At 43.4% G+C, this 23,824-nt stretch overlaps 1 protein-coding gene across 1 annotated transcript in view; it reads left to right on the forward strand.

Moving 5' to 3' along the window:
* Positions 1 to 23,824, forward strand: part of LOC122404924 (protein expanded-like) — a 94,331-nt gene that overhangs the window by 57,263 nt on the left and 13,244 nt on the right. The window contains exons 4-5 of the mRNA XM_043409315.1: positions 5,493 to 5,592; positions 16,288 to 16,367. Of these exons, the coding sequence (XP_043265250.1) occupies positions 5,493 to 5,592; positions 16,288 to 16,367 (180 nt within the window). The remainder of the gene's footprint in view (positions 1 to 5,492; positions 5,593 to 16,287; positions 16,368 to 23,824) is intronic.

Genomic DNA, 23,824 nt, shown 5'->3' on the forward strand with positions numbered 1-23,824 from the left:
CCGAACGATTTTTCTGGACCGTAAACCGCCCGGGTTGGCTGCGTGGTAAATCTCACCGGGAGTAAGATCCGTTCGGACAGATATTTTTGTCAATCTTGCGAATCTATCCCGTAGCCGTCCGGGACGGAATCGTGAAATGCGCGCCGATAGGATCGACCGTAAATCTGAGCCGACAGGCTGTTCCAGCGGATATTTTATGGTGGCCCGTAGAGATTTGGTGCGGACAAGATCGGCGCCGGAATGCGTCGAGCGACTCGAAATATTCGATACGAGGCGATAAATTGTTCCACTACCTTGGCGCGCGCATTCCACGCCGAGCATTTATGAGGGACCTTTTCCTTCGGGACAACGCTTGAAATACTGCAATTGTAATAATGTTTCCGCGTACGGTGTCTCGATTAGTTTGTACCGTTTTCACCGCCCGTTCAAACCGCCACCGCCATTAATAGGATCCAGAAATACAGAGAAAGAAAAGACCCCTACTATAATAACACCGCGAACGAAACGTTTAACGAGCTTTACGAATTTTCAGCTACGAATTTCGTAATTCGTACGTAACATACAATTATAGACAAACGTTGTGAAACGCGAATTTCCATTACAAGTTCGAGACAAGCAATTCGTTGGTATAGCAGAGTGATAAATATTTATTTTGTTCCCAACTTTTCGCGAACCTGTACCGCGAAGAAAGCTTTACTTTTCGAAAGATCGAAGATTGCTGCGAATATTTCAGCAGCAGTAAAGTATCTTAATTTTTTTTATTTATAGCTCTTTTCGGTTAATTGCATTATAATTGCGTCATCCTTGATTCTCGATTCTTTTGATCGTCGGCGGTTTTATTGCTTCGATTTTTTCTCCTCCGGTCGTTTGTACGCACCAGATAGATTCCGATGCTCTACTGTAGCGGAACTTCAACCGGTTTCCGTGGAACAGGATAGCTTGTGTTACATCAGGTAACTTTCTAATCATGTAAAATAATATGGCTTTTATTAGCCGTATCGAACAATTCTTTCGCTACGGCCGGCGGACGAACAACCGGGAGATTTTGCCGACGAAACGGAAACGTTCGCGCATTTGTCGCTAAAGCAGAGGCTCCCTCGTTGATTCGTACACTCTCGTTGCGCAGAAACGCGTTAACCCACGCCCAGCGAACTCCGTGGTCCATATCAACCCGAGCAAACTGTTCATTTCAGTGGTAATAACGAATGAAGGGAAATGGAGTAATAAAATTCGAATTTGAATAGTGTAAACCTTGTAAATTTCCGTGATGTTAAAAAAATAATAATTTAAAGATATTTCCTTAAGTCCCTCCAGAAATACAAAGCTAATTTAAAATGGTTCCTTCGAAAAGAATTAAAAAATCTGTTACTTTCGGAGCTGTTGCGAATTCCTCGCGAAGGGATGCTGTGCGTCGCTCGTGCCGACTTTCGAGCTAATTTAATCGCGTGGCGAGAAGAAAAAAGGCTCGGTTATACGGTAGGAAATCGAGGCTGAGCAAATTGCAAGTTGAATATTCGTGGGTGTTCGTCGTTTTTTTTTTCTCTCCGTTGCGCGAACTCGCGTGCACGCATCTTACCATCTAATTTGTAATTCATTGAGCGCAGAAGGAACAATGACTGCGGCTGCGCCGCAAACTTTTCCATAATTATACGGTGCTTAAATCGTGATTACCGTGTATGGGTCCGTTGTATATCGTCAGCTAGCTGCCACACGGTACGCCGTTAAGAAAGAGAATCGCGATCTTTCCTCTCATTCTCTTTCTACAATGGGAAAGATTCGTCTGTTTTTAACACCAGATTTACGTGCATTGATCTCACGTATGTTTATTGATACCTTTCATGTTGACGATTACCTTAACCCTTTGACTGCTAAAGGCGTATATATACTCTTTCACAAGTCTATCAATATACAGGGTGTCCCGTAAATAGTGTAAGAACCGGAAAAGTAGCTGAGACAATTCTGAGCAACAATTTCCTTTGCAAAAATTTCGCGTGGAGCTTCGTTTTTGAATTATTAACGAAAAGCGTAAATTTACGTCCTCTGCATTTTGTTCACTATAACGCCTTTTACTGTTTTACCAATTGATTCGACATGGAATTGGGTAAAAATTGGATATTTTAATTTACTTGCATTTATTATTTTTTTAAACCGTAAGAATGGTCTCTTAAATCTCCGGGTACTTTTTTGGTCACCAGTCGCAGCGACAGGCATGCGACCATCGCGCCATCTATGTTGATGGATTCTTCCTAGGACGCGCCGCAGTCAAAAGGTTAAAATACGATTTTTCTTTTAATTAGAATATGTATTCATTGCATCGAACAAATTCAACGTAAGTTGTTAAAAAATAATATTTACGCGTTCTGCAATTTTAAATATGGAATCTGACATCCGTCAAATTGATGACTCCCATAAATCTAGTGTTAAGATATTATCTTCGTCCGGAAGATCAATATTTAAGCCTTCTTCTAGAATTGTTTGCAAAAAGAATCGAAAGATTCTCCTATACGACTTGTGGAACACATATTCGTCATCGTTTTATTTATTAAGATGTTGCATGATCATTTCCTTCTAAAATTCAATTATTTATATGCAAGTGCTCTTCTATCACCATGAAACGAACACCAGTGAAGCAAACAAACCTCCATATGAATTCTATGCTTGTTAGAAATGTAGAAAAAGTCACACTTTGATCGACTTACTCATACATTTTATTATTGAAATAAATACTTTTTTTTTAATACTCTTCAGCGAAATCTGATATATAACTTGCTAATATTTATTTCAAAGGTGTTTTTTTTTAGATACTCCGACATGTAAAATAGCCTGTTACAAGCTAGATTTGATTTGCATAATGCCTGTTGGAACGAACAAGTTTTCCTTGATTTTTTTTTTTGACACTAATAAATAGATTTTTTTTCTAATTTCTCGATGTTCTGTATCTTCTGACGCAATACTCGTACATTTTAATCTCTGTAGTAATTTGTTGTAAACATTTTGTTTTCATTCTTTATAAAGAACGAGTAAACAAAATTATATTTTATTTGATAAACAAAAAGAAGGCTTCTGTACGACTTTAAAAGGAGCGTGCAAATCAATGTTTCAAAATTTATTATATTCTATACTCTTATTCTATTCTATTCTACTTCTTATTAATATTCTAACACTCTTTAAAAAGAAATAATTGCTTTTCATTAAGTCATACTCTAATAAAGATTTTGAAATTTATTATCTTGAAACGATATTTTGGCGTCAATTCGATCAGTAACCTATTCATTTTAATACTGTTACACTAAAAATATTTGAAGTCGAGTAAATTTTTCATGCACATCGCGTTTATTGTATAAGAAAAATGAATAACGTCACGTATAAATCTCCTACTCATGCTTTCCTGTATACTTTGGAACGTCGAAACACGTGGAATAGATTCTTATATTTCCTTGTGCATGATCGAGCGTACCGCGGCAAGAATATAATCGCTACCAGTGAGATTCCTCGACGAACGACGGAAACTTCTTCCTCGAGATTTTTTAACCAAGGATAATTAAGAAAGAAGGGGGGGATTAGATAAGAAGCAAACGAAAAAAGTTCACCTTGCGTGAACGGTAATTAACGATCGGCCTGTGGCGTGGATTTATTCCCCGGCATAATGTTAAGCGTGCAATTAAGCATTCCTCTGTTTTTTTATCAAATTCGTTGTTTGTTACCGACGCGTTCCGAAACAATTTATTCGACGCATTCCCATCGTTCTTCGAGCGAATTACAATAAACGGAGCGAAACAAATAGCGTTCTACATTTTGGTCGATATTAGTCACGTTATTATGTTTTATTCATCGTTGCTAGAATCCGAAGTAAAAATTTACGCGATCCGTTTCGAGCAACGAGTCGTTTTCACAAGTCGAACGATATTAAATTTTATCGCGACCGGAGGAAGCGAAAGTGTATTTCGAGTGTGGTAGCCGCAGCATACTTTGATCGACGTATGACACGGCCAACCAAAGCCACGTTTGCGAGCTGCTACGAGACGGTTGTAACGAGTTTGGTATGTGGTACGCTTTCACCGTTTGCAATATTCATTCATCCACGCATTGTTATTACACGCGCGCGCGCGCGTTGCAGAATGCCAACGTGCACGTTCCTACTCGCGAACAGATGAAATTTCGACGCGTCGTGCGACTTTCCGAAAACAAAAGTCGTTCCTCCCTCGTTTAAACTATATTGTACGATTAGCAACGAACCACCGACTTTTCAATTTATTTTCTAACGACGTTTCTACCGAGGTTGCATCAACTCGAAAGGGTATTAGCAACCACAGTAGCTATTTACATTTACGTAAATCACTTTATCAAACACCATCTTACTAGAACGTAAGCGTTGGTGTTTCTTACATTATGCAAAGTTCCTGGCACGAAATAAATAAATTCTATTTTAATATTTCCAAGTTACTCGATTTAATCGGAATCATGTTTTATCTGTAATTGGCTGTACAAGTTCAGTCGACTGTATTTCCTCTTGGAAGGGGGCTCGGAACGCACGTGACCGGTAATAGAGTACGCGAAATAAGATCGTATCGCTGTCGAAACCCTTGCCCGACATCGGTCCCATTATGTAATTACGAATTCACGGTGAAATCGTCAAGAAAATTTACCAGCCGTCGAATCTGAACGCGGGAAATTCGCGGGCATTTAAGATCGTTGCGCCATTCGCGTCTCGATCCGAGAGGGCAACGCGCAATTAAAATTTATGTACCGTTCACACCGGGCAGCTTTAAGTCGGTAACCCATATTCCAAAGAAACCGGAATCCCTTGCGTAAACGGCATTAGCGTTTATGCGTTTTACGCGGGTTTTTGACAGATTTTTACGAAGGCAAACGCGGACATAAAATCCAATATTAACACCTATCGAAATTTATGCGACGAAACGTCGACGCAGGAAACGGGGAAATTGTCGATGGCGCGAAATGTAGAAATGCGCGACATTAATGTCGAATATGTACTTTATTATTGAGAATACCTGGTAGACTTTCTCAATCTACGCTCGTGTAAAGCGTCGGGATTGTCAACATAGCGGGAGGATTTGGTAAATTTATTGTTTAACACGTTGACTGCCAGTGTAAAATCTTAAAATTGTTTACGTGACTGAAACTTTGATTTTAGACAATTGCAAATTACACAACTTAAAAGTAGTCGTAGTAGTTACTTTCGTAAGCTCATTAAAATTTACGAAGCCTTTTCAAATTTATTTTCTTTAACATTCCAACTTGAGAATTAATTGTTCTAGTTTCACTGTTAAAAGTTCTGTCACCCATATATGAGTGTCGTGGCAGTCAAAGTGTTAAGAGAATGATGTAAGAGAGGAGCGAAGAATTAAGAACTTTCTTATTAACACGGTGATAATTTTAGGGCAATGATATTTAAAATGTTTTTCTCGGTAAAATTTTAATAATTTAATAGAATTCTCTTATCTTCTAACATTTCTGATGTGTCGTTTCAGGCGAAGTCGAGAGTGAAAGAAGTGTACGCGCAGACATGCATGCTTCTTGGCCAGCAGGGCATGCGAGATTGCGAACTATTCGGTCTGGCAATACTATCCGGTGAGTAAACGACCTTTCTCCCTTCTGTCAATCCTTCGTTCGCGTTTTCAAACGGTGTACTGTCCATATAGTTGAAAAATGTTCTTCTAAGGAGAGAAAAATTATGCCAAACTATTGGTTCGGTTTCCTTGGCCAACCATCCGATAAACCCACATACTCTGCTCAGCAGCGTTCCTCGATATCAAACAAGCTTTTGGCATGGTCTGATCACATAATCAAATTCTATCTTTAGGAAATATAATTTTAAATTAAATGCAACAATACAGGTACATATAGTGTATCAAACAGTTCCAATATGACAAATACAACCTTCGTCGATGACACAGCTATTATAAAATCCTGTAATCGTATTCAGACACCTTCAAGAACACGTAAGTCAAGTGCTATTGGCTGTCCAAATAGCGAATAAAGGCTATCACGATCAAAATCGGTACATGTCGATTCTACGATAAAGTAAACTGTTTGCTTACCAGTTTTGTTAAACGACGAGCGAAGATCTGATAAGGAATAAATACCCCCGGCTTAAACATCGATAAAACGATAAAGTGGAAACATGACTTGTTAGTAAAACAGGCGTCAGATGAAAATAACGCGCGGAAAAAATGTCTCGGTTTGCTGGATCATCGATCAAAACCTCGAGTTGAAAATAAATTGCTGTGATGCAAAATCATTCTAAAACCGGTCTAGACTTATGGAATTTAACTCTGGGAATGTGCTAAGTCAACCATCATAAACTTTAATGCAAAGATATCAAATCGAAATGTATTGCGTATCGTATTATATCGGCAATTATAAAATCCATAAAGATTTCGATATAACAGCCGTGGAAAATGTACTGGGATATTCTCTTAAAGAAAAACACGGGAGCAAATAATGTTTACTATAATTTTTATTTTATATTTCACACATATATTTTGAAGTGTCGTAGTCAGTTTTCATTTATTATTTTAGACGATTATTATGTACAGACAACCACCTTTGAATTCTGTAAATCCTTAATGTTCTTCGTGCATGTAGCTTTGCATATTTAATAATGTTTACACACTTATAGGAAATTTTTAAGCAAGATACGAATTATTACATTTAGGAGTCGAGACAACCCTCTAGGAATTTGCACGAAGATCCGTTGTCTATTAATAAATGCTGTTCAAGGTGATCCAATATTTTATGGATGTTTCGAATATTGTACGGTTTAATTAAATTTTTATAATCGTGGATTGAAAATGAAACGCGTTTCGACTTTCCAGCAGGGTCGAGCGTCAGGGAAGACGCAGGGACTACGTCGAAAAGATACCTTCGGGAACCGAACGTGTTTTAAAAACGTTAAACGCGCCCTTCGTGGAACGACGGTCCCAATTCCGTCGATCCATCGTTTAACGGACGAAATGCGGTCGGACGGGCCGGTGAGCATCGTGAATGACTTGCGGGGTAGCGTATCCGCCTCGAATTACGGCGCGCCACTTTTAAACTTCCTTTCGGAGTAGATCGAATTACCGAAGCTCACGCGAGTCATTAGGTGTTGCATTTCGCGAAAGCGCGAATCCTCGACACGGCCGCGGACGTAAAATTCCCCTCGCGATTTCGTGACGGGACCGTTGTTAACCCAGCCGATTGATAGACGCGGCACAAGCGCGATTGCTGACGATGGCTGGGGCACATGAACAGAGAATCGTCCAATTCATTCGAGAATAATCGATTTGTTCGTTGCGTTAAAAATTCTACGGGACAACGTCGATCATCGTGGATGGTAAAAGTTGGCTTCAGAGGTGAAAAATTGCTAGGAAATATTAGGTCGTCCTCAACAACTTAAAGCAATATTTTATGAAAAATAGTAAACTTCTCCTCGTTCGATAATTCCCTTTCCTTTTACAAGGCTATTGTGTCGTTGATACAAAACTTGTTTGATTTTTTTCAAATTGTTTAACCAGTGATAGGCCTGACAATCGTTGTATTTTATTTCTTATAAGGTTCGGTTTTATTATATGTTGATATGTTCGTGCGATCAGGCTCGGGCACGATTGAGAAAATTTCGTTCTATGAACCAGCGTGGGTTCCAAAATTTGTATGAGTCAGAAATCCCCAGAATTTAATCCTCGTCAATTTCCGAATATCACTACCCAATGTTTGCTAGTTTAGAAACTTAAAATAGGAAAAAGGGGAGACCATAGATGCGATAAGTATACTTTCACCGATAGCTCGGGATCTCGCGACGCACGACGACACTCTATTTGCGGCGGATCGAAAGACCAGACGGGATCCACGAACCGCGGAGAAAGTGTCCTAGACACGTTGACGGTAAACTACGAACGAATTAGAAAGGAGAGCGAAATTGCATAAACATCAGCCTGAGGAGTCTGAAACTCTTGACTAATCTTGAGATCTTTCTGCATACTGTGGTCTTCTTCCTCTCCCTCGCCCTCTGGCCCGTTGCGAACCGTCCCTTCCCTTCACCGAATACTCGCTCTCGCCACTACCCTCGCTCTACTCTGCCTTCCCACCAGTCATGACAAGCCGGTCCGACTGGTACCCCCACCAGCGCAGACCCTTCTTGGGCCTCGCAGGGCCCTGCGGGACCCCTACCACCTACATTCCAGCGGGGCCCCATCACGGCGAGCCTGAGCTGGCGGGTTTTGAGGCGCGCGAGCCATGCCACGACAGGAAAAAAATGCATCTGAAAAGCCAAAACAAGTACAAAAAGCCGTCTCACACCCCTGCATGCGTGCCTCGGTTTGCGCGAACGCTGCCCGCCGGCCTCTGTGCTCGTCGTGCTCGTGTCCGTGTCCCTCCACGTCCGGGAATCGTACCCCCGTGGATGCTCCATAGGGTTTCTTCTTCAACCCCGTCCGCGACACTGACCATTTCCCCGCATGTTTTCCTTCTAAGACGGGGCCCACAGGTTCCTCCGGCCTTGCGCGTTTCTATGGGTGGCCTTCTTAGCCAAGGTAGCTCTTTCTTCGGCATCGTCCTCTTTTTCCTCGTGACGTTATTGTTACTACCGTCGTTGCCTCTTGTTCGTCCTTTTTCCCCCGTCCTCTTCTCGTAGGATTTTTTTTTTTTTATTACTACTCTTGGTGCTTCTTCTACGTCCGTGGCTCGTCTTCGTCTTGTTCTTCCTCCTCTTCTTCTTCTTCTTGGCTTCCCTGTCCCGACCCCCATGCCTGTGGCGGTAAAATGACACGGACCAATCGCTGCTGCAATTTTGTAATCACCACCGTCTGGTCTTGGACGCTTCTTACTAAAAATAGATATCGAGAAAGATCGCCCCGGGCGGCGCGGTGCGCGAGCAGCCGCCGAAACGTTCTTTGGTTACAACCCTCTCGGAATCGTCTCGAATGTTTCGCGATCGAGGCACCTTTTGCCGACGACGCTGTCCCCGGTCAATATTTCGCGTCGCGACGCGATCGATGGAATTTTAAATCGACGAGTTCTCGAAATATTCTATCGGAACGCGTACGATCCCTTCGTAGGAGAGGAATCTGTTTTCGTTCTTTCGCCGAACGATTCGATCGATCAACGGGGCCATCTAACGCAGATACGCGGCAGGGTCCGGGGCGACGTCGCGAGTAATTTATATGAAACGTCAAATTTTTTGGGCGTCAACGCGTGGTACGTGTGCGTGGCCGAGGGTCGAGGTGCGTGTTGTTCGCAATAAGAGAAAAAGGAACCGACGAAAAGGAACATGAAAGTGCACAAGGGGGGAGGCGGGGGGCTAGGAGGAGGAAGGAACGACCCCGCGGACGGTGGAACGAAGAGAGCGACACACCCCTCGTGCGCGTATTATATAGAAAAGACGAAGGGTGGAGGAGACCGGGCCCCGAAAACGCGGAGAGTGGGACCACGGACGAAGGAGAAGAGGGAGAGAACACGATAAATGAGAGAGATAATAGGCTGGCTCGCGATCGAGAAGGACGGGGATATACGTATAAAAGGAAAAGAAAGGAAACGAGCGTCGATGGAGGGAGGGGAAGGATAAAAGGAGAAGAGAAAGAAGAGGAGGGACGGAGAGGTAGGTGGACGGTGAGGGGAGAGAGCGAGAACGGTAGAGAAAGAATGAGCCCGGGTAAGACGGTAGCCCGGTGATTTGTATAGGGCCTCTCGTATTCCACCTCCCGCCCAAGCGTCTCCGCCGCACGGCGACTCGGGACCCAAGGAATGTAGAAGGAGAACTCTGAGGACAGGAATCGTCGACGTGGGACGGAGGCAGAGCGAGTGGAAGCGAGCATGGTTGGAGGGGCAAGGGCCAGAACGTGAGGGATTCAGAAGCGGAAGGGCAGAGGAGACGGCCGGCAGAGAATGGGCCTCAGCAGGTCCGCTGGATATGTATACCGCGATGAAGCTAAGGCTGCGTCACAACAGGGCTTCAACGTCCTTCTTTCCCCTCCATTATGCATGCCGATCTTTCTCCTTCGCCGGTATTCTCGTAAGCAGCCTCTCTCCTGCGCCAATTGCCGAACGTCGAAGCCCTTTGCTCTCGTCCAACGTGTCCGTCTCCGTTTTCCTTTCTTCGTCGACCGATCGTCTCGTTTCTCTCTTTTCACGCCCCGTTGTACACGGCCGTCGATCGAACCGCAGAGTTCCATCGATTCACCAACCAGAGAAAATTCCTTCGCGGAACGATCTCGCTCGCGTTCGTTTCGTCGTCCTCGTCCTTCTTCTCGCCCTTCGTTCTCTTCTTTTTTTTCTCTCTCTCTCTCTCTCCCTCGACGTTCCTCCGTCCTCGTCGATCCTCTGCCTCTCTCGTTCTTCTTCCCATGGTCTCTCTTCGTCCCGGGGCTCTCCCTTTCCGACTCTCGTGGACGTAACAACGGGGACACGTGTCCACGAAGCGAGGGCTCTCACATGAATGGGTCATTCATAAGGCGTAATGGCGTTTTATAAATTAAAACGGGTCGTCGTTTGATTTATATTACGCGAACGCTAATGAAGCCCCGTGCATGTTGATGCTGAGGACCCCGATGAGGGAGGGGCGGGAGGGGCGGGAGGAGGAAGGGGGAGGGGGAGGGGGGTATGAGAACGTGGACGTCGAAGAAGGGGACGTACAGGAAGAAGGAGCGTTCTCGCGTTGCTCCGGCAGTTTTAGGGTTCACCTCTCGATATATCGGTTAGGAGTCGGCGGCTTTGCCTGGAATTTCGTCTCCTCTCCTCCCTCCTACCATCTTCTCCTATCTCTGTTCGGTGAGCGAATCTGTCTTCCGTCGGGCGATCGTGTCCTTTTCCCTTTTTCACATTCTCGTCTTCTTTAACTACCCTGTCCACCTTTTTCCTTCCTGTTGTTCTTAGCGGCGATCGACTCTCGTCTGCCTCCGTCCGTCGAATGGCGCAGCGCGCCGCGTTCTCACTTCGACGCACCCGGCGTGTTTTGTTCCTTGGAATAATTTGATCGGGATGAAATATGCGATGAGCTCCAGATAGTGGCCTCCGGTGGAGGAGTGGTGTTGGTGGCGCTGCTGGTACCAACGTTCCTCGATGGCGATGGTGCTAGTGGAAACCACATTTTATCCCCCTCGGTCCGTTCAACGGAACTCCATCTATCTTCCGTAACGCAACCTGCTTCGTTACCAGCCACGGGAACGCGGAATAACGCGTGGAAATTTCTCTATACGCGTTGGAATCCGGACAACGCGATACACTGCACCGAATTGCAGCCCAATATAATAGATTTCGATAACGGTTCCTTTGGAATACAGCACGGTGTAAAGACTTTACGGAAGACTTCCAAAAACTCGACGTTAAGTTTAATTCTTTAAAACGTTGGGCCACGTATGACCCACAACTGTTTCAAATGTTTCTAGTTTTTCATATTCTCTTAACATAAGCGAAACCTCTTCTTTTCGATATTGCCACTGATCTAAACTGGCAATAATAACTTTTCCCATATTTTCGGGGTTTCAAAAATGAAACGTCACAGTTACTAGATGGTATACGTAATCGAGGAAAAATGTAACTTTCAAAATAACTTTTATAGTATCGTTCCAAGTTAGAAGAGTTCAACCCGTCCGAGTGATCTCGGTAGAGCCAAGGTCTGCTCCGCTTATTATCCATTAAGAGTGTTTTTTCCAGGGTTGCGAGGGCCCTAAGAGCGAGCCTAAGTTGCATAGTGTTCCTTTCTTCGAAGAGTTTCGTTCGAGGCTGGCAGAGGCGGTGTACGCGTCGCTACTCGTGTAAAAGATAGCGAACGCGAAGCCAGAGGAGACCCGGAGGAGCCCTCTCTCCAGCAATCAGGGGTGATTACGGGTGTAATTACCGTTACGGCACATTGCTTCGCCACGAGAAGGGATAGGGAACATTGTTTCTTTTCTGGGAAACCGACTGGTTTACTGGGATCGTTCCTTCGCGGTTTTTTCTCGTCGCGAAGCGCGAATCCCCGGCCACGATTCTTTTCCTCGGTTCTGTCAGCCGCTGGCATCCGTCCTCGTTGCCAGGATCGCGTGATTTCTCCTTTGTAACGCGCCAGTGACGTCACCGTGTGTCCACGATATTCGTTATTTTTATTAACCGAGCGATTCTGCCAGGAATACCGATCGTTTTACGGCGAGCCGTCCGTTTTGGCTCGAGCCTCGTTCGTTCCGGAGGAACGTGTACCGTCATCGCGAAACAACTTGCACGTAAATGGCATTTCGCTTTCACGAACCGGGTCTAAGCGTTTTACGACCGTTTGACGATCCACGGTAACCTTAATACTGACCATTTCCACTTGGACTGCCGATGGGACCGATGGCTGTTTTGAATCATCGATAGCTTTTGCAGTGGAAATTTACGTGCTCGCGTCGACCTGTTTCGACGAAAGGTACGAGGACGACACAGGGTTCGTAGGTCACGGACGACAACGTACACGTAGAACTAGCGTGTTACGTAACTATTCCTACTGGGATCAAACTTTTCAAAATTTCCCTGATCTATCGACGATACTTACTCTTTTTACTGTATCAATATTGCTTAAGGTATATATCTATTTGATATCTATTGTTTGTGTTATATCGATACCACGCGAATTGCCTAGAAATGCGCCAACAAACTTACTTGGACATCTGTTTCGCGTCAAAATAGAACATTCGATGTTAGTGGATATATTGGATATTCATCCAATTTGCATCTAATAACATGACCTATCGTTACTGGAAGAGAAGACTCCATGGTTGGAATGCTCCATTAAATAAGAGTTTATGTTAGACTGAAGAATCTAGTTTTCCAAGGAAATTGATTATTATATTTGGCTACCGCTTGTGCCAACATTTGAAAGCTTATGAATACAGTTTAACCAAGAAAGTTTATTGAAAGATTTATCATAGTCTAAAATGAAATGACTATTTTTAAATATAATATTTAGAACGAAAATAATATCTTTATAGTAATTTGCGGACCCCGATAGAGAATCACTAATCTGTATCGTAGCGTGAGCCAACGCCGGAGAACATATGTAGACCAATTATATTTCGTTGTTACGAAGGTACTCTTCCTGTCAGTTATCCAGATTCCAGGGCAACTTTGCGTCGTCTTTGCACTGTTACTCGTTTGGACAAGAATTTATCCACCTGTCTCCCTCAATTACTCTACCGAACGAATGCACTACATTTCGCGCGATTACGCCGCGCTGCGTTTCGAGCGATCAACGCGAGTGACTGATTGGTTCGGCCTTACGCGAACGCGGTACCGCGATTTTCCCTATCTTGCTCTCTTTCCTGCATCTTTGTCGAGGCTCGTAAAAAAGTAAGAACGTTGCCTAGGCTCGTTCTGGGCGTGGCAGTCGACAAAAAGAGCGAGCGAGAGAGAGCGAGAGAGAAAAAGGGAATGGGTTGAAGACGGACAAAAAGGAGGATGAAAGGAGTCAGCGGAGGCAGGGAGGAAGAGAGACGGAACGACGTAAGATCTTGCTTGGTCCGTGACTGGAGGGAATCTCTAGTGGGATAAGATGGACCCCATGGGCCCCGATGGTTGGTTACACGAGGGCCAGGGTTAGCCCTCGGGCAACATTCCCCGGTAATGGTCGGGTTATACCTCGGGTAACACAGGTGCCCTCGGCTACGGAGGGAGAGATCGCAACGAAAGAAGAACTTCGGGCTGACTTACGACTTTCTCGATCACTCGCGGGACGTCTGTGCTCTCCCGACGATTCGCGCCGATTCCGGGGATCGAAAACGGGACGTTCGCGTTTTAACGGGGGGGCACGATCGGCTCGAGGACACCCGGGGAACAACGATACGATCCCCCAAAAAGAAAAAAAGAGAAGACTGTTTTTTCTTTCTCGCGGGGGAGGAGGTGGGACGTGGTAATTCGAGGCACATTTTTCGTGGCTTTCGGCCGCTCACAATGCCCTCTGAACTTTTCTTTTTAATGACTCTGCTGACTCTTGCCGGGGCCACAAGAAATACGATGTTCTGACCTTCTTAGGTCGCCACCCCCAACCTTCTTCTCCCGTCCGCCTTAACCTTCCTTCTTCTCCTTCATCTTTCTTTTCGTTCGTCCTTCTCTACTTATTCTTTTTCGTCGTCTACCCCTACTCCTCCTCCTCCTCCTTCTCTTCTTCTTCTTCTTCCTCTGCTTTTGCTTCCCTCGGTGATTCGTCCTTCCTCTCTTCTTCTTTCACGTCCGAAGGAAGAGGCAGCGGAAAAGAAAGCGGAGAGACGTCGGCGAGGCCCGGGTTGGGCCTCTTCACCACGGAGAGTGCATTACATCCCCCCGGCTCCTTCTTCTTTCATCCTTGGCCGGCTCCACCGCGGAATGTGGCTCGATCCGCTCCTTCGTGTCTGAAAGGCAGCATGCCACACGTGGCACCGGACGTCGACGAGGCGGACGGCTCGGTGTATCTCGGGCAAATCGAAATATGCTAAATACAGGGTGTCCGAGAATCCTCGACTCCTACTTGCTCCGAGGAAGAGGAGCAGAGGGAAAAAGGAGAGGCAGGGGTGGGGGGAGGACGAAAGGGAGACAAAGAAGAACGGAGAAGAATCGAGGCGCGGCTCCTTCGAACACGAACGACACTACCCGGACCGGCTTCATGACGTGGAGTTTTACCGAGGAGCAGATGTTTGAAACCTAACCTATAATGATTCTCCGATGTACATACAAAACGCCCGGGTATATACTCGTACGGTTTATGATTCTGCCGATGAAAGAGCATGACGATAACATGTTTCGTGGCGGCCGCGCCGATAATGCTGGTTCTAAACGGGACGAACAGTTTTGGCCAGTGACACCCGTCGCATCTTTTACAAGTTCTCTGAAAACTCTTTTTTGCAAATGGTTCTGCAAAACGATCATCACCGCGGTTGATCGTTGAAAAGCACGATTCTACAAGCTGATCGCCAGAGATTTAAAAAATTCGGTGGTTGGAAGCTTTTGTCGTGACAAGTGGTACTTTGATCGATAAACAAGTTTAGAGGATAAGAGGAACCAATGAAACTGATCTCAAAATAAAGTAAATTTCAAACGCTTCTACAACTTTGAGAACAATTATACGGATGATGTAACTTTCAAACATTGAGAATATTTTATTGAACAATAGTACAATTATATTATATCGTGAATCAGGTTTTCCATATCTAAATAGAAAAAGAAAACGTAAAACACCAGGAGAGAAGAAGTTCTGTTGTAGTACAAAGTCACAAAGTTGCCTCCTCGTTGAGTGAATTTTATCGTTTAAAATTATAAAAAAGATGGACTTGTACAATTAAAAAATAAAAAACGGCTCGTACGTATAGAGATAATTTGGCGAGCATCGTCTCTTGTTATCGTTTGGACCTAAGGTTAAAGTTTGCCGACCATTGACCTACGGTGGCCGAGTTCCAAGGCCCAAAGTCGCGTTACCCGTAACGTTTTCCAGGGGCTACGACCCTGCGTCTATGATCCCCGAGTGCGAAGGGGCCCAGTTCCAGGTTCCAGATCGAGTTCCAGTTCGGAAAGCGCGTCGCGTTGTCGCGCCATGAGGGTCTGGGACCCGAGTGTCTGGCCCCATGTGGGCAGGACAGGTTTGGGGGCCCTCTCATTCACGAACATCTCCTCGCCGACAAGCTCTTTCATTGTTTCGCTCGTTTAGGGGTATCGGCATTTCGGACCATCAGCCGTGCAAAAAGTCGAGCGATGAGAATGGATCTCCGAGCTCCACGCAACGACCATATCAGGGCACCGTGAATGCGTATGTGCGGGCCCTTGTACGGGCCCATTTGGCCCGACCGAAGCCCCCGAATATCGCGGGCCCGCCGTTCCGAGCAGCTTGTATTTGCTCCGCGATTATAATAAAGGAACACCGTCGCTACCGATAAAATTAATTTGTCAGCCGACAGGGACGACCGGAAACCCTCGGGTTCTCGAAACTGGACGTCGCTGAAGAAATCAACGAGAATGCCTCGTGCAAACCTAACCAGTCATCTCTGTTCAATCTCGTTTCCAAAATTATTGTTGCTTCTATTCGGTGGATACAGAAAGAAAATTTGTTACGTATAATATATTTTATGCAAACGTTTGATAAAATTTCTGTTTAGTTTCGGTAAGTAATATTATTAAATAGACAATGTCGGAAGAATGATAGCAATTTTTCATAGTTGGGTATCCAGATGGAAATATCAATCAAAATGAAATGAATTATTTAAAAAATAAAGTTTTTCGGATGAACGTTCAGAAAAATTTCTTTTCGAACGTTGATAAATATCACGAGTATAATTTAATAAATATTAATTATCGTATGTTTTAATGTTCCAGATGGCGAGTACCTTTTCGTCGATCCCGAGAATAAATTAAGCAAATACGCTCCGAAGAACTGGCGAAGTTCTCATACATACGTAAGTGGCTAATCTTACGCTGACATATTCATTATAAACGTTCCAGTAGGCCGCTATAATAACATATTAGAAACAAATTTGCTTCAATGCACGCGATCGATGTTTCGTGTCACTTTTATTTTGATAGCGCGTTACGACGAAATACACGGCGAAAAATGTAAAGAATACGATAACTCGATTGCCGATTCCGCGCGTCATCAACTAAATTTGACACGTTCTTACTATGAAATTACACGCCAACATCAAAAACGAAGTTGGTCTCAAACTGGAGAAAAAAATCAGTTCTTCAAAGTTGTTTCTGCAAAATTGTTTTTCAGAATGAAATTTTTAGCTCGGTTATAAAAATTTTGACAATCTGTTTCGATGTTAGTCTTATTTCTCAACTTTGTTATTTGTTATCGAATGACCTTAAATTATAAGTAATATAACTATTTTATGAAGAATATAGAAGTATAAGGTGTCATTTAAAAAAAATGAAGGCGATCTTATAATTTTCAAAATCCCTTTATCAGTAAAAAAATTATTACTGTTGCATTACGATCCCCTTCAGACCATACAACTTTTGTTAAGTTTTTCTGTATCCCTAAAAATAACTGAGATTAAAATTATTGCCCGACTCGCGTGCTTGATTTTGCCCTCGCGAGTCACGACAAAATTACGTTACTTTCGTGCAGAATGTTTGCAACAGCCGCTCGAATGAAAGACCGTTTTACGATGCTATTGACAAACATAATATATGACGAATCGACGTGACAGCATTCACTGAATCGACGACTATTAAAGAAGAATGCAACAAATGGACGCGAGGAGCTCGAAAGGTTCGCGCGGTCCTCCATGTTCGCCGGGCAATAAATTTTACTACAAAACGACAATCATTAATCACCGTATTGAATACGTTTTATCGCGATCGGATCCATTCGATCGACTCGGAGATTATTTTTAATATTCATGCGAACTTATGAAATTTTAATTGTACGCCGTATCGATCATCCGCGTCGGCTCCCCGCCGTAAAGTATCGAATATTTCTTGGTAATATTAACCTCGCGCACGGCAATGACATACGTTTTACCACGGATACGCATATAATGCCCGCGAATTGGTTTGTGCTCGAACGGTACGTTTCGCCGCGAGGAATCGAGAAAAAGACGATTTCGGTGCAAAAGAAAGAAGCACGCTCGCGGCGAAAGGAGAAGGGTGCGTAGAAGGCCCTCTTCGGTCAAATTAGCATTTCCATCCGTGGGTGCACGATGACGGCCGTGGTTTTGCCCGGAGGGTAGCGCTAAACGAGCGTACAACAGCAGTCCTCTTCAAGACGAGTAGCTTCGCAATATACAGCGTTGTCGCTATAAAAGCGAAACTGATGTCTGCGTTAAGTGCAAAAATTTTATCCCCACTACTAGGGGGGGATCCCCCCTCGGAACCAGCCACGCGAGTTATTTAACACGCCGACGGGTCGTCGAGCCGCTCGACGGTGACTAAAAAATAAAAAATAAAAAAGAAAGATATTTTCATATCGTTGACTTTTTCTTGATGCAAACATTACTATCATACTCGTTGGATTCTTCCGATTCAAACGAGACTAAACACGATGCAATTCGAATCGTACGCGTTTAGCAGAGCGTTATACAAAAAAAAAAATTAAATTCTACCGTTGTTTATAAGCAATATGGTGGACCACCTCGACCCACAGTAACTCTTTTATTTTTTTCTTTCGCTCACTGTCCTTTTCTGCGTTCGTCGACGCTACCGTGAAGAGGCCGGGACTGCCTCTGTCTTTTTCTTTTACTCAAACTCATCGGTGTCCCTTTCTACGCGCGGAATGACCGAAGAAAGTGTCGACCAAAGGGTACCGAATTTCGCGTCTATGACTCGATAAATGCGAACGGGTCTTGTTTTTATCGTGACGATATTGTACCCTGGTAATTCGTCGTCGTCACCACCGGATACCAGTGGTACTTCAAGTTCTCTGTCCAGAGCCCAGACTGATTGCAAGCCCTGCTACTGTTTATCGTCCGAGCAATTTATATTTTACATAAATCCTTTAATCTAATACGGTAATATCACATTTTATCAGGCTATTTTTCAATCAATTTAATTTTAAGAGTAAAAAAGAAATAGAATAGTAGAAAGTATAGAGCTTTCTAATAAAAGCACTTTCATAGTTTCCACCTTTCAAAATCATACGATCTTTATAGGAAGCAGTGCTTTTCTCGATCAATTCGAACTAGAGATTCCGTATTATCCGAGGTGCTTTGAACTTTATAAAGTATTAAGACATCTGTTGACTGTAATAGAAGAGAATTAAATAATTTAGTAATTGAACTTAAATGCATACGTGCAATATTGCACTATCGAAACGTTTTTCATAATGTTGTTTCACGATTTATGAACACCCATCCGTATCAACCGAGTTTTCAATTATCGAAGGTAGCCTCGAATAATCGAGATTCTGCCGTATTAAAAATGCGAGTAAAACGTTGGAGGGGGCCCGGTATGGCTAGGGAACGACACCGGCGATTCGAAGCTTTTCCCCGATGGCGAAGGCTCTCGAGCCGCAGGAATTTGTCAACTCCGCAGAATGCGTACCGATCGTCGGACACCAGGACTCGAGCGGCTGAAATTGCGAATGGGACCTCTTCGGCGGGCCCCGAGAGAGACAGAGCGTGCCGCCTCGTGCGATATCTTTGTATCTGCTCGGAGCGGTGGGACCCCCGTTTCGCTAATGACGGTCCACACCAATAACCAATAAATACTGGCCCGGTAAAACCGGGCTACCGGACTACGTGCTTATCTCGGGGGAACATCGGCCGCGAAGATTTTCTGCAACCGTGCGAGAGGTCTTCGGCTATTAAAACTGGGCCCCTCCCCTATCGGCGCTTTCTTAGTCCTCCCCACTTTCTATGGGGCCTCTTTCGCATTCCCCCTTACCATCCCCACCCCCGGCCACCTTTCTCTTCCTGCCCACGGGGTTTCGCGAACGCGCGGCGCGCGCACACCGCGCGGAATTTCGTTAGCGGACCACAGCCGGCGTTAACAACGAAGCGTAATCGATTGACCGGGACTCTGGGCCTTTTTCAAGCGTATACGCACCGACGATGGAATGCGACGCGTACGTAGTAGCCCGTCCAGGCTACCGCGTCACACTTTCGATTTCCATTCCATCGACGCCAAGAGTCGTTTCTCAAAATACCCCCTACGCGTCCACCCTTTCCTAAACGCTTCACGAAAGGGAGGAAAAATTCTAACATTATTGGAAAAACTATCTATGCTCCACGACGCGGTTTAACCGTTGGTAAAAATTTCCCTGTCGATTTTTCTTAAAAATTCGTTTTTGAGTTTTAGTAATTTTGCTTGACGTTGTACAGAAAAGTTGTTTAATACTTTTTTTGTGGGTGTCCATGAGCTCTACTTCCTCCCAAAATTTCAATGAAGTATATTCACTATTGTAGAAGTTATGGTTGTTTGAAAATTGGACCACTATTATGGGGGTTTTCTCACTTTATGGGGTTAAAGATCAATTTTCTGAACATTATTAGAATTTCTACATATTCTTCTCAAAAATATGCGTTGTTTGCTTTTTGAAACATTAAAATCCTCCAATCCTTTCAAGAGTTATAATTTTTTAAAGATACTCATGAAATTTCAGGGGAATCAGGCATTGGTCAGACATGGTCAGACGTTGTATTTTCAGTAAGGAATTTTTTTTCTCGAAAGTGCGTAGGATTTCGGGAGTATGTCTATTGACCAAAAATGATTGTAATTGATCCCTGTAACTAAAAATATTTTTTTTTAAACGATTTGGAATTTTTTAATTTTGTCGAAAAATTTCACACCTATTCGAATTTTTTTCTCGTAAGTGGGTAGGATTTCGGGGGTATGTCTATTGACCAAAAATGATTGCAATTGATCCCTCCAACTAAAAATAATTTTTTTAAAACGATTTGAAATTTTTTAATTTTGTCGAAAAATTTCACACCTATTCGAATTTTTTTCTCGTAAATGAGTAGAAATTCGGGGGTATGTCTATTCACCAAAAAAGATTGCAACTGATCCCTGCAACTAAAATCAATTTTTTTAAAACGATTTGAAATTTTTTAATTTTGTCGAAAAATTTCACACCTATTCGAATTTTTTTCTCGTAAGTGGGTAGGATTTCGGGGGTATGTCTATTGACCAAAAATGATTGCAATTGATCCCTCCAACTAAAAATAATTTTTTTAAAACGATTTGAAATTTTTTAATTTTGTCGAAAAATTTCACACCTATTCGAATTTTTTTCTCGTAAATGAGTAGGAATTCGGGGGTGTGTCTACTGACCAAAAATGATTGTATTTGATCCCTGCAATTAAAAATAATTTTTTTAAAACGATTTGAAATTTTTTAATTTTATCGAAAAATTTCACACCTTCTCGAATTTTTTTCTCGTAAGTGGGTAGGATTTTTAAGGTATGTCTATTGACAAAAAATGATTGTAATTGATCCCTGCAATTAAAAATAATTTTTTTAAAACGATTTGAAATTTTTTAATTTTATCGAAAAATTTCACACCTATTCGGATTTTTTTCTCGAAAGTGGGTAGAAATTCGAGGGTATATCTATTGACCAAAAATGATTGTATTTGATCCGTGCAATCAAAAATAATTTTTTTAAAACGATTTGAAATTTTTTAATTTTGGCGAAAAATTTAACAGCTATTCGAATTTTTTTCTCGTAAGTGGGTAGGATTTCGGGGTTATGTCTATTGACCAAAAATGATTGTAATTGACCCCTGCAGTCGTAAATAATTTTTTTAGAATGATTTGAAATTTTTTAATAACTTTTTAAGGAAGCCTGAATCAAGTATTTGATATTCTTGATTTTAGTCTTATTTTGGCCACTAGAATCTCTCATCGAGCATATGTCGAAAGGGGACACGTTGTTAAAGAATATACTATAGTTAAAAATGATATATTCGTGTGATTGATGCGCTTATAAAATCGTCTAAAATTTACTAAATGTTAAAAATGTCCATCGTGGACTTATAAGCATTTATTTGCCCTTAGAAATGATTTTATTTGACAAAATTTCCAGCAACCAGCGTGCAAAATGGCCGCTCGCGTCGCAGGGGGACCAGCAGTTAATGTCGTTTCTTTAATGACACCTGCATCTAATATAAAAAATGGATGTTTTGAATACTGTTGCTTTCGAGAAATAATTGAGAAACACGCGCGTAAAGCGTCGTGGAATTGTTTTTCAGTTGGAATAGACATGGAACGATCCCGTAACGTTATTCTTCGAACGTTCGTTTGCATATTGCGCGATGAAAAAGAAAAGGGTGATTGAGATATTGTTTGAAATAGCAGGCGCGTTATGATGTATAGCGTTGCTTACTAATGGACAAGATTTATCGATGCGTCCATGCACGCACTATATCCAGCCGAGAATGCTGTAGAAATACGTATAAGTGGGCGATTACCGTTCTCCCCGATATCTTTCACAAAGTGGCAACGCGTCAGGCGCCAAGTAACGGCAGTAGTCAACATCAACAATACATTCCTGAGAAGCTACCTAAAGGATCACGGCTCGTACAAACGTGTCGTCGATTTCACGCTGTCTGTTACAAACCGTACGTTGCTCTTGGTGAAAGGTTGCAACGTCCCGGCCAACCGTATCCGTATCCATTTTGAAAAGCAATTCGTTCCCGACGTCCGACTCTTGACGTCGAATTTTACAGCTGTTGCTCGAGGTTGTCTCACCGGGGTTCGAAATCAACGACAGGTTCGAGTCTCGGGTAACCACGAGCCCGAGAAACTAAATGTTACACGTTCCTGCGAGAGGATCGCGGAGAACGCGGAAATCACCGAGATATTTCGTAACTGCTCTAAAGAGCGCCATATTGCGTTCCCAACATTCTTTCCTCGACGTCGTGATCGGCGAATCGAGAGCAAACGTTAAAAAATTTATCAAGAGTCTTCTTTTTCCTCGGAGAACGACGCGTGTTCCATTAATATATTCCTTAGATGCAAAAATAATTGGACAAGTTGCGCAACATCCGTAGCGATACTGAATTTATAGCCGTCGAACCGAGAAAAATAGTCGAGCGTATTAAATATAGTTCGAGTGTTATTTATCGACGGTGATTTTTCTGAAATTCTATTCGCGGTGTATGCGAGCCATTCGTGCGAGATATGTGCATGCGTTTTAAATAAATCTTACGCAACCGTTGCGTGCTGTTTGAAGTTTAATAGTGTGTTTGCGAGGTCGTTAAATACGCAGGAACAACAGAATCGAGAGGAGGTAGAACGAGACTGGTAACCATAACCCAGCAGTTTGCGTGTACTATGTAACGCGTGAATCGTAAATATGTAAATGATATTTCTTTTTTTTTTTCTTTTTTTGCTAAAGATTCTTCTTTATCCGTCGGGGATCGGTAGAGTGGAGCGAATACGGTCGCGATTGACAGAGATCTATCAGCGCGATGATCAGCGTACACCTGCTCCGATAGCAAGCTAGATAGGCGTCGTCTACATTCCGATAGTACAGGCACCAACCGTGGTACACGTAACCAGTAGGTCTACACCGTACACGTATGTAAATTCACGGGTGTTTGTTCCGGACTCTCGATTTTAGCGGCGACTATAGCCGCGGGCCGTCCATGAACGACCAGGATAGAAGGACGAGGGACAGAAGTGGGAAGATGGAGAGGCATACACCGAGCTGGATTAATATTTATGGTTCGTAAAATATGCGGATGGGCCCGACGGTATAATTTGCTACGATTTAACTGGAGGGTCTAGGTCTAGACGCAACCGAGAGAAACCCTTCTCGGTTTAATTTTCGGCTACCGAATTTGGACCCGGCTTCGTTATTGGTACCTGTCTCTCCTCGTTCTTTCTTCGCTCCAATCTTCGGTCTTCTGTCCCCTGCCGTTCCCCCCTCGATTTTTCTCTTTTTTTAATACCTTTCGTCTCTGATGATCTATCGACCATTCCGTACACGCTCGAACAGCCCCGGTATCCCGCGTTTCCTTCCAGTTTCTATCGGCGAAACCCTCAGAATCCTTTTGATTGCTCGATTTAAATAGAATGCCTGCCCTACCATCGAGATAGATCGCGGCGATAATGGCGGGAAGAAATAAAATTAGATCTGGATCGACGTTCCCGTCGAAGGCTTTTCGCGTAATCGACCATCGGCTACGTGATTCGTTTTAATTCCATGTGCGCCTTTTATGGTCGAACGCGTTCGGCCTACCGGCGTAATGAAACAGGTTAATTTCGCTAAAAAGTGTCTACCTTGCGGAAGAGCATGATCGCTACACGGGATCCGTAGAAACTGTTTCAAAGTATTTAGAAAGGATATTACAAAAACAGTGTTTACTGTTTAAAGTTTATATATTTTCGATTTCGGTTTTGGGGTTCCATTAAAAATCGCTACGCGCGTTCCGGGCGACCCGAACGTATTTATCTCTCGATAACGC

Source organism: Colletes gigas, unplaced genomic scaffold, assembly GCF_013123115.1.
Source record: "Colletes gigas isolate AHSC1104 unplaced genomic scaffold, ASM1312311v1 Colletes_gigas_Sc00003, whole genome shotgun sequence".
Lineage (NCBI taxonomy): Eukaryota > Metazoa > Arthropoda > Insecta > Hymenoptera > Colletidae > Colletes > Colletes gigas.